The sequence below is a fragment of the Salpingoeca rosetta genome (genome assembly GCF_000188695.1).
Source record: "Salpingoeca rosetta unplaced genomic scaffold supercont1.9, whole genome shotgun sequence".
In the NCBI taxonomy this organism is placed as follows: domain Eukaryota; class Choanoflagellata; order Craspedida; family Salpingoecidae; genus Salpingoeca; species Salpingoeca rosetta.
In genome coordinates this window covers 1,539,541-1,550,288 of record NW_004754925.1, presented here as the reverse complement: position 1 = coordinate 1,550,288, position 10,748 = coordinate 1,539,541, and the positions used below count along the sequence as shown (strand labels likewise).

The following is a 10,748-nucleotide window of genomic DNA, read 5'->3' as shown; positions in this document are numbered from 1 at the left end:
GACCGAAATGCAGGTAATGATTGCCTCAAGCACAACCGTGTGACCACATTCGCGTAGGGAAATTTGGGGAGCCTAAACGACGGATAGGGCAACACATCTAGGCAGGCTAAGAGCGCGACCTTGAATATGCGGTGGGCCCTCACAGCTAACGTGTTCATAACTTAAACCTACACAAGAGCCGTTCGTATCAACGGGGCATGGCTTTGAGTCCAATACACACACACACACACACACACACACACACACACAAACAAACAAACAAACAAACAAACAAACAAACACACACACATAAAGAACACGTGAGATGCAACGCAAATGAGCAGAAACAACAATCGTAAACACACACACACACACACACAAACAAACAAACAAACAAAAACACACACCGTGGCTTTGGACATAAGGACAACGCTCTCTGGCGTGAGGATGCCGTGCTCAGACTCGTCACGCATGATGTTCCGGATGCGCGCAACTGGCAGGGCAGACGGCAGGTCTTTGTTTGGCTGTCGTGCATGATGCACACATGAATGTACAAGCAGGGGCGCACATGTGTGTATGCATGCCGGGACACGCAAGAAGGAGCAGGGTATTAGCGTGCATGCTGGGCGTTCATCGTTCAACGAGGCGGGACGCATAACGCCGCAGCTGACACGCACACGCACACGCACATGCACACGCACACGCACACGCACACGCACACGCACATGCACACGCACACGCACACGCACACGTACACGCACACGCACACACATTCACGCACTCACCTTGCGCCCGCGTTTTGCCTTCTTAGGTGCTGGGTTCCCGTTCTCCGCCGTGTCACCCGCGGATTCGTTTTGCTTCGCCGGGTTTCCAGAATCACTGCGCGAAGTAGATGCTGGTGCTTCCGCCGAGCTGCACACACACAAACACCCCCCCCCCCAACAATTGCCAGCGCTGTGAGCAAACACAAGCACACACTGGCACACACTACATTCCATACAAACACGCATGTGTAAGCGACAGCTGGGCGCAACACACCTGGTGCTGCCAAACACGGATGTGAAGATGTTGTTGCCGCTGGCGTCTTGTGGTGCTGGTTTCAATTTTGTCTTCGCCGCCACAGGCGCCGCTGACACCTCGTCTGCTGCACTGTCGACGACCTTCGCCGGCAATCGCATCTGCTCTTGCAGCGCGGGCGCGCTGCCACTGCCATCTCCCATCATACGCGCGTCTGCGCTTGGCGATGCAGTAACCACAAGAGGCGTGTGCGCGCCGCGAAGAACGGCAGTGCATGTGAGCAGGAGACACAGTGAGCGGCGGGAAGCACAACCACGCACTACCAAACCAAAGGGCGCATCCACACGTCAACACAAAGCAACAGCGCAACCAAAGCCTGCTCAACCAACACCCGCCGCCAACATCAACTTCAACAACACACCAGCCCAAAGAAGCAAGGCCGTTGTCGCACACCACCACCACCTGCTGCTGTTGTTGTCGGTGGCGCCAACCACAGATATTTGCGATTCACGAATGATTTCCAGTTATTTTCGGCACCAATCTGGCTCGCTGGCGCTGCCTTGTCCCTGCTGTGTGGCTTGAGGCGTTGTGGCTGGGTGAGCCGTGTTGTGTTGTTGGACGACAACGTGGGAGGCAAATAAGGGGAGCCAGGAGCCGATAGAGAGGCACGGTGGAAGCCTTTGATGCTGGTAATACAAGCACACACGCACAGCAATGTCGAGTGGCCTCTCTGCGTGGTTTGAGAAGAAGGGGGCAGTCAACCCGTCCTGGAAGAAAAGGTGAGCACGCTCTTCGTTCGTGCATGCATACGAACGCGGTTGCTGTTGCATCGCATCCGCTGCGCTGTCACTCTCTATCAATGCTCGTGATGTTGGTGCTCCTTCTTTGTCACAGGGTCTTCCTTCCTCCTCTTCTTCTCCTCTCCTCCTCTCCTCAACACCATAACGCCCGCGTGCTTGTCACTTTGCTTGTGAATGTTTTGGTTGTGTGGCTGTTCGTTGTCTGCAATCCCAGGTGGTTTGACTTGAAGGGCAACTGCATCGAGTATCGCAAGTCGCCCAGCGATGCACTTCCACGCGGCGTAATCAACCTGTCCAATGCAAGACTGGAACCACTCGCCCCAGAGGTGTGTGTCTGTGTCTGTGCCTGTGCCTGTGTTTCTGTCTGCACATGTGTGCGCGTTGTGCGTGTGTTTCTGTCTGTATGTGTGCATGTGACGTGTTTATCATATTGAAGTTTGCTTTGCGTGCGCGCCTGGATCCATTTTGTCCCGTCATGCTTGCCATCCTCCAAACTGAATCGGGTTGGCACCCATCCCTGTACCTCGGCCACGGTGACAGGACAACAACTGGCAGGATCGCCTTGCCATTCACACAGCCGGCGGACGCACATACATGATCAGAGCCAAGCTTGCCTTGCTCAAGGAGTGGATCCCAGCGATTCAAGATCGCATCAACGCCATCAGCAGCCGCAACGATGAGGCACCCGTACCGCGTGCCACTGCATCTTCCAGCATATCAGGTATATGAGCTCTGCTCGTTCTTGTGTGTGTGTGTGTGTGCGTGTGTGTGTGTGTGTGTGTGTGTGTGTGTGTGTGTGCGTGTGTGTGCGTGCGCGATTGTGTCTGTGTACGTATGTGTGTTTGCGTGTGTTTGTGTGTGTTTGTGCGTGCGCGTAACGCGTACGTACGTGTCTGTGTGTGTGCACGCATCTGCCTCTATCTGTGTCGCTCGGTGTCGTGTCACTGCGTGTGCTCGCCTCACCAACATTACCTTCCCCCCACATCATCGAACACTACCCCCCCCCCGGCCGTGCAGAGGTGAGCAAGCTGTCGCTTGAGGAGGCGCGGGAAGTTGCATCCAATCTGCGCCCACCAGCCCTGCTCGACGGCTTTATGGAGAAGAAGGGCGAACAGCGGTCAGTAGCCTGTGTCTGTTGAGTCTGTGTTGTGTGTCTGTGAGTCTGTGTGTGTGTCTGTCGGCGTGTTTGTGTTTTTGATGTGTCTGTGCCTGTGTGCGTGTGTGTATGTGTGTGCATATATGTGTGTGTGTCTTGTCTACCTTCTGTGTCTGTGTCTGCATGTTGTGTCACACACGCGCGCGCGCTTTCTCGCTGCCTCTGTCGTGCTGCCCCTGTGTACATGTGTACACGTACGCACACATTTGGCCGCTGTGCTTCCCCGCATCACGATCCAACCCCTCAATCTTCACTACGAAGATGATGTGCAGTGGCGCTGTGTGACATTATGGCTCATGCCACTGTACCCCCTGCTCGTAAATGTTGACGTGTGGCAGGAAAAACTGGAAGGTGCGGTGGTTTGAGCTGCGTGAATCTCGCCTCGACTACTTCAAACACCCGGCAGACAGCGCCCCAAAAGGTGAGGCACGCGTGCGAAGGAGGCCGTGAGTTGTGCCGGTGATAGTGATGGCGATGTTTGTGGTGGATGTGTCTCTGCTGACCCCACTCTGCTCTCTTCTGCGACAAGAATCAAACACACACACACACACATACCCACGACACACATACACATACACACGTCATACACGACACACAGGGTCGATTATGCTTCGTGACAGCGCAGTTGCTGTCAACACAGACACAAGCGAAAGCACCAGCACTGCGCAGGGCCTCGTCTTCCTCGAAATCTCCCCCGTCTCATCCTCACGCACATACAGGTTCGTGTGTGTGTGTGTGTGCGTGTGTGTTTGTGTTTGTTTGTTTGTGTGCCTGTGTGTTTGTGTGCTTGTGTGTGCCTGTGTGTTTGTATCTGTATCCGTGCCTGTGTGTGTGTGTGTGTGTGTGTGTGTGTGTGTATGGACCCCTTCCCATTGTACCATTGCATGAGCTGACAACTGCACACACACACACACACACACACACACACACACACACACACACACACACACACACACACACAAACGAACGAACAACCAAACAACCAAACACCCGCCCGTGTGCAGGCTGCGTGGTCCGCGTGCTGTGATGGAACAGTGGGAGAAGGAGCTTCGCCGCTGCATCAGCGCCCTCAAGCACCGCAAGTCCAAGTATCGCGCCGGTCCCATGATCCAGGACGGCGTGGGCCTGTCTGCTGATGAACTGCGCGCACCGGAAGCAGCGTCCTCCGCGTCGTCTGCAGCGCAAAGGGGCGGGGCACGGCGAGCACCGGGCCCGCTGATTGCAGACGGCAAGGTTGTGGATCTCCCTGATGGTGGGCAGACTCGGCAGGTGCAGGTGGTGGCAGACGACAGGACGCACATGATTCGGGAGCGCGAGGCTGCCGTGAAGGACATGCACGAGACAATGCAGACAGTCAACTCCATGATGCAGGACATGGCTGCGCTGGTCAGTGATCAGGGCGACCAGCTTGATGCAATTGAGCAGAGCGCAAACGCCATGGGGGATTACGTGGATGCCGGTGTGGGCGAGCTCAGAGAGGCACTCAGACGCACGTGACGCCCTGCGAACTATTACGCGCATCGGCATGTATGGATGGCTGCATTGCGCCTGTACCTGCATGAGCATCTGGCGCTATCGTCTCCCTGTTGCTTCCCCCCCCCCTTCCTTCTCTTTCTCTGCCTTATCCTCTGTGTCTGCGCTTCGCTGTTGTGGCGCCTGCCCGTGCCGGTGCTGCTACCTGCTCTGCTTCCCTTCTGCCACGTCACGTTGACGCCTGTTGCTCCACTCTCTGCTCTGTTGTGTTTGTGTGCTTCGTAGAGGGCGCACCTTGTGGATCGTTTGCCCTGTGCTTGTACACCCTGTTCCTTTTATAGCACTGGCGCCCTTTGCATTGACCGCTACACTTTGTTCCATTGACGCCCCTGTCTTGTTTCGGATCATTTGGACGGCGGGCGTTGGCCGAGCACTTCTACTACTCTGCGCTTGCGTGTGTGTGTGTGTGTGTGTGTGTGTGTGTGTGTGTGTGTGTGTGTGTGTGTGTGTGTGTGTGTGTGTGTGTGTGTGTGTGTGCGTGTGTGTGCGTGTGTGTGTTTGGCAACAGTCACCTTTCTCCGAATGAAGCTGTTTCACGACGTCGTAGCGCATCGAACGCGGTCAGGCAATACAAAGCCCGAGTCTTTCCGTCTGTGACATGTACGTTCTGCTGCTGTTGGTTTTATTGACAAAGTTAAAGCTGGGGCGCGCTTGCTTCGACTCAACACACACATGCAGAAGCACATGCATGTGCATCGGCGACAAGCACTATAAATCAACCACAAGAGAACAACCAAGCTGCATGCAAGCAGCACACAAACAAGCGTGTCCTCAAGTGGCATGAAACACGAGACAAAAAAAAAAACAAAGGAAAGAGGCACAACCAGCAGCACGGCTCTTGTCTGCAGGTGCTCGCTCATCATACCACCATGCGCCTGCGGCTGTGTCAGCGCACTCAACAGAATGTGGCGGTGAACTCAAGCGGCGAGCAGCAGCAGCACAGGTATGAGTGGCGGAGCAACAGCCACAGACAGAGCGAAAGGAAGGAGGGGAAAGGGGACACGGGGGAATAGCACGAGACTTTCTGATGCAAAGGACTGGCCTTGAGTGCAGTGCCAAGCGAGTACAACAAAGAGCAGAGCCCACGATGCGTTGACTCTTCCGCTCATGTGCTTTCACATGCCGACACAAAGAAAGACATAGAGGGGGGGGGGACGGGAGGATGGGGGAGAGACAGGGGAGGTGGAGAGATGGAGGGATTCACAAGAGTGTGCGAGGGGAAGAGAAGAAGAGAGTGAGACTTGGGAGATGTACACGAAGAGTGCGCAAGGGTGAGAGAGAGGGGAGATGGAGAGATGCACAAGAGTGTGCGCAAGGGGCGGGAGAAAGAGAAGGGGGGATTGGGAGGTGCACACGAAGAGTGCACACTCAAAACAAGAGATGAGGAGTGCACAGGCGTCAAGGAAAACGACGAGCACAACCCCAAAAGAGCGAAGATCCTAGGATCGTGGCTCGACCTCAATGAGCAGGGGCACGGCGATGGTAAGTGCGCAATGTGTTTGCCATGTGGGCGCAATGCCAGTTGTAGAGAACTTGGATGGTGTCAAAATCAATTCCAACGGACCGCATCTCGTCACATGCAAGGATCCAGACGTGGGACGCGAGGGGGAAAGCCGGGTGGTCACGCACGCAGTCCACGTTCAGCAGATTAAGATATCTGCACTGGAAGACGGCGTAGGAGTCAGTAGGATGCTGCGCGCTGACGGTGCGCAGGAACAGGGAACCTTTCACATCAAAGAGAGGGGCAAGGGTGATGACGTCCACATTTTCCAGGATGACGTCGTGGGCGTGCGCGAGGGGCTGCAGGTCGATGACGGTGTTGTCAAGGTCTTTGATGTGCACCTGTTGCACATTCTCAAGCGCTGGGATGGCAAACTGGACGGGTCCACGGCCGGCGTTGTTCGCCCTTGGGCCTTGTTGGGCGGTGTTGGGTGCGATGACAACGGTGTCGACAAAGCGGATGGTGCCCTCAATGTGCCTCTGGTCGTGGGACACGTGCCAGTGGATGTGCTCGATGTTCTCAAAATCGACGGCGTCGATGCTCGCCTGGGCGTGAATGACGAGGTTGGTGATGTTGCGGAGTCGGAGTCGCGGCATGGGCTCGGTCACCAGCACCACCAGCTCATTGCACAGGGGGTAGCCAAGGGCCCTGTGGAGGCGAGAGAAGTCGTCGAGTTCTCTTGGCAGGGCCAGTACCCCCAGCCTGAAATCGCGCGTCTGCAGTGACATCAGCTCGAGAGGCTGCGCCTCGTCTTCTTCCAGGGGACGCTCCTGCAGCAAGGGACGGCGTGCGGGCATGAGCATGTCGTCGTCGTCGTCAGGGATATGCTGACCAGGAGCGTCAAAGGGCCGCTGCATCAGGGCTGTGGCGTCTGCGAAGGCTTGCATCTGGCGCAAGTTGGTGAAGTAGACGCAGCCGAAGTAGCGCACGAAGAGCCGGAACGCCCGGTCCTCCATGCGGAGGAACCGCGTGCTGCTGGCCCAGGAAACGCCAGCGAAGGACCACGCAAAAAAGCGGGCGACAGTCAGCTCACGCCCAACGAGGCCGTCGTCCATCCAGTCGTCGACAGGCACTGGCAGGAGATGCGCAAGGAAGTTCCGTGGCATAAACCGCATGTCGAGGTGAAACGTGTGGGCCGAGATGTACGATAGCTTGATAATGTCAAAGGCAATGGTGAGCCTTTCATGGCGCCTCAGCTGGCCGAAACGATGGGCCCACAAGTCGTGCATTCGGCGTGTCTCATGGATACGCTCCATGTGCATGTACAGCAGCTTCTTCACAATGACTTCCCAGACAGCAACGTTGAAAGATGGAAGGGGCATTTGCTCGTCGTCTGTTGGTGGGAGTGCATGACGTACCAGGGCAAGCCAGTGTATAAGTGAGAGAGACAGAGGGTAGGCAAGGCTGAGCTGGGTGGGTGGAACATGGGTGTGTCGTGTGCAAAATGGGGAGAGAGTGTGTGTGTGTGTGTTTGTGTGTGACAGAGAGATAGAGACGCACACACAGAGAGGAGAGGGACAGAGACAGGGGCAGCGAGGGACAGAGAGAGACAGAGAGAGAGAGAGAGACAGAGAGAGACAGAGAGAGAGACAGAGAGAGACAGAGAGACAGAGACAGAGAGAGACAGAGAGAGAGACAGAGAGAGACAGAGAGAGACAGAGAGACAGAGACAGAGAGAGACAGAGAGAGAGACAGAGAGAGACAGAGAGACAGAGACAGAGAGAGACAGAGAGAGAGACAGAGAGAGAGACAGACACAGAGAGAGAGGGGTAGTGCAACAGACGTCGCCAAGAGTAGATGAAGCTCGCCAAAGAGCGGTAATTCAGCAGAGCTCGACACGAGCAGGGAGAAGAGAGGAACAGGCAGACAGAGAGGCAGACGCTGAAAAGCAAACTGTGTCGAGAAGCAACGGTGCGAGAGAGAGGGATGGGACAATGCATGCAAAGTGTAAAAGCGGATGAACGCACACCAGTGCAGCAGCAGCGAATGCTGCGTGCTGGGTGCTCCCAAGAAAAGCAACCTTGCTCGTCTTGAACAAACGAGTTGAAGCGTAGATCAGCAGGAGAGGAAAGACAGAGCGGAAGGATAGAAAGGAGAGGTTGGGAGCAAGCCATTCACTTCACTCACAGCCAAGCATGTTCGACAAGGGTCAGAACTCACCGTCGGCCATGCTGAACCACGGTTTGCACGTGCGTGCGTACGTGCGCGGGGGGGGATGCGAGTGTGTGTGTGTGTGTGCGCGTGTGTGTGCGTGTGCGTGTGTCTCTGCTCCACAAGGGGAGGCCCGGTGTGGATGGGTGGCTTGAGTGAAGCTCACCCGAGAAGGGGAAGGAGCAAGCAGGCCCCTGCCCCGACGAAGGCGTGAGAGAGGTGGATTGAGGCTGTGGTGGGGTGTGATGGGGTGTGCGAGTGCAGTCGACACAGCGAAGTGGTGGTGTTGGTGGCGAAAATACTCCTGCGACTGGCTTGGGGAGGTGCTGAGTGGTTGGGTGATACCCTCAGCGAAAGCGCAAAGCCTTGTGGTTGCGCCATGCCTTGTGCATAGCATAAGGTGGTAGCTGTCACGAATATTCACCCTGGGTGTCGTTCGCAAATAAACAATTCCAGGCAGCTTCACCATCCGTTTGTTCATGCAAAGAGATACTTCTCCAATGCCTCCCAAAGGTTTTCGACGGTCGCATCGCGTGTATGATGTCATCGCGTTAGCAACCAACAAGCCTGACGTGACAGCAGCCAAACAGCCGCACAGAGACAGAAAGACAGAGAGAGAGAAAGAGAAGGACAGAGACGCTCTCATGGACCTGCATCGTGCAGAACACACACTGTCAGCGCTCAGGGACAGTGTTGTTGGCGCCGTCGCTGGGGGACGCGGTGATGTAACGTCCTTGCTCAGGTACCCATCGCAACTGTCGCCCCTTTGACAAAGGCTTGATGTGGGCAACGATGGTGCTCAGCATATGCATGTCCTGTGCTATGCGCCTTGTTTCTGCTTTTTGGCGCCAACCGTGTTAGTGGCACTCACACGCAGTGAGCGCACCTTACACTCGAGTGCGCCCATGCTGTCGACAAGTGATGTGGCGCTGAAGGAGAGTGTGTGTAACAACAGTCTGCTGCTTGTGTGCCCAGTGCCAGATAACCTCCATTCAACTGATATCTCTAGACTTATGCACTCACATCTCTGTGTGCGTGTGTGCGCGCGCGTGTGTGTTCATGCTGGACTTGCTGTGGTAGAGATGTTGGCGCCTTTCAAGACTTGGTTGCCACCATTGCGCAGGGCAAGCGAACATCTCCGATTTCGTGGTATCGATCCATCGACAGGCCACCCTGCCATCTCCTTGTCAAAAAGCCACTGTTCGCATCTCACACACACGCACATACATACACACTCCCACACACATATACACGCACACACGCACACACGCACACATATACAAGCATACACGCACGCACGCACGCACGCACACACGCACACACACACGCACACACGCACACATATACACGCACACATATACACGCACACATACACACACACGCACGCACACGCACACGCCCCCCCACCCCACCGAGCAGCCTCGACAGTTCATCTCGCAAACTGATAGCGACCTTGCGCGTTTGCTCTCTTAGGTCCATTCTGAATGCCGCGGACCGACTGCTGACCAGTCTCATTGCCCACTGTTCGCATGATCCCGTATCTGGAGCCAGCAAACACACAAACAAGCGACCGTCGCGCGACCGTGACCGCCTTGGTGTTGACGAAGAGGCCAAGTGAGTAGTGTATGCTGCTTTGACACTCTGCCGGTTTGTCGATCATCGCGCCTTGCCTTGAGCGATGTAACGTGCGTTTGTATGTCGACCCCTTCCAGTTGGCACGGGGTTTCGTTTCCATATGGTCGGCTTATGGGTCTGGCTGAGGTTCATTGCCTGATTTGCCTTGCGCAGGAGAACCAAAGCCATCAGCGCAACAATCGTTGAAGTCGACAGGACGCACTGCGGGTTCTCAAGCATTGTTGGCATTAAGGACGCGCTGCAGTGTCTTCAGGAGGCAGTCGTGCTTCCCGTCCAATTTCCACATCTGTTCACAGGTAGGTCGAGGCGTGTTGGATGTCATGTGAAACGCAGCGTGGCGGCGGCACGTGTCGCAAGTGATGTGGATGTGTTGTGTGTTGCGGTCTGTGCATGAAAGCTAGCTCGAACTCCAGTGTAGGCGTGCTCAGGGCTGAGGAACCATGCTCAAAGAAACATGGGGAGACACTGTCACACTTGGCTGACGTAAGCATACATGTGTATGTGTGCTGTGTGTGCGACGTTGTGTTGCGTCCCTCTGAGCAGGTGCGAGGAAGCCTTGGACAAGCATTCTCTTGTATGGCCCACCCGGAACAGGAAAGGTATGCCCTTGAAGAGCGCAGCACGTGCTCGAGTGTGTATTTGTGTGCGTGGTTGTGTGTCACTGTGCGTGTGTGCGTGTGTGCGTGTGTGTGTGTGTGTTTTCATATGGTGCACTCCTTGACAGCTCCTGTTTGCCGCTGGCAAATACATTGTGTTCGCTGTGTTTGCTGCTCCACCCCCACACCCCTGTGTGTGTGTGTGTGTGTGTGTGTGTGTGTGTGTGTGTGTGTGTGTGTGTGTGTGTGTGTGTGTGTGTGTGTGTGTGTGTCCACGTGACTCCTTCTCGATTCGATGCTTCTGTTTGCACTAACTAACGGTGTGTAGTTGAGCGTGGGTCTTGCAGAAATAGCGGCCGCAGAGGGAGCGGAAACTTGCG

At 55.6% G+C, this 10,748-nt stretch overlaps 4 protein-coding genes across 4 annotated transcripts in view; 2 read left to right on the top strand and 2 right to left on the bottom strand.

Moving 5' to 3' along the window:
* The window catches only part of PTSG_04234 (uncharacterized protein), a 2,467-nt gene extending 980 nt beyond the window's left edge, over positions 1 to 1,487 (bottom strand). The window contains exons 1-4 of the mRNA XM_004995073.1: positions 1,459 to 1,487; positions 1,018 to 1,210; positions 765 to 891; positions 387 to 503 (exon numbers count right to left, since the gene is read on the bottom strand). Of these exons, the coding sequence (XP_004995130.1) occupies positions 387 to 503; positions 765 to 891; positions 1,018 to 1,202 (429 nt within the window). The 5' untranslated portion in view covers positions 1,203 to 1,210; positions 1,459 to 1,487. The remainder of the gene's footprint in view (positions 1 to 386; positions 504 to 764; positions 892 to 1,017; positions 1,211 to 1,458) is intronic.
* A 223-nt stretch (positions 1,488 to 1,710) lies between these two features.
* Positions 1,711 to 4,449, top strand: PTSG_04233 (uncharacterized protein; the record flags this gene model as incomplete). The annotated part of the gene is made up of 7 exons (XM_004995072.1): positions 1,711 to 1,775; positions 2,011 to 2,122; positions 2,337 to 2,517; positions 2,814 to 2,913; positions 3,291 to 3,373; positions 3,551 to 3,671; positions 3,957 to 4,449. The coding sequence occupies 7 exons, from the start codon at positions 1,711 to 1,713 to the stop codon at positions 4,447 to 4,449; spliced, it is 1,155 nt and encodes a 384-aa protein (XP_004995129.1).
* Positions 4,450 to 5,943: 1,494 nt separating this feature from the next.
* PTSG_04232 (uncharacterized protein) lies at positions 5,944 to 7,308 on the bottom strand (the record flags this gene model as incomplete). Its single annotated transcript, XM_004995071.1, has 1 exon — positions 5,944 to 7,308. The coding sequence occupies one exon, from the start codon at positions 7,306 to 7,308 to the stop codon at positions 5,944 to 5,946; it is 1,365 nt and encodes a 454-aa protein (XP_004995128.1).
* A 1,473-nt stretch (positions 7,309 to 8,781) lies between these two features.
* The window catches only part of PTSG_04231 (uncharacterized protein), a gene marked incomplete at both ends in the record, with an annotated part of 4,069 nt that continues 2,102 nt past the window's right edge, over positions 8,782 to 10,748 (top strand). Inside the window, 5 exons of the mRNA XM_004995070.1 lie at positions 8,782 to 8,879; positions 9,218 to 9,286; positions 9,611 to 9,751; positions 9,926 to 10,072; positions 10,313 to 10,371. Of these exons, the coding sequence (XP_004995127.1) occupies positions 8,782 to 8,879; positions 9,218 to 9,286; positions 9,611 to 9,751; positions 9,926 to 10,072; positions 10,313 to 10,371 (514 nt within the window). The remainder of the gene's footprint in view (positions 8,880 to 9,217; positions 9,287 to 9,610; positions 9,752 to 9,925; positions 10,073 to 10,312; positions 10,372 to 10,748) is intronic.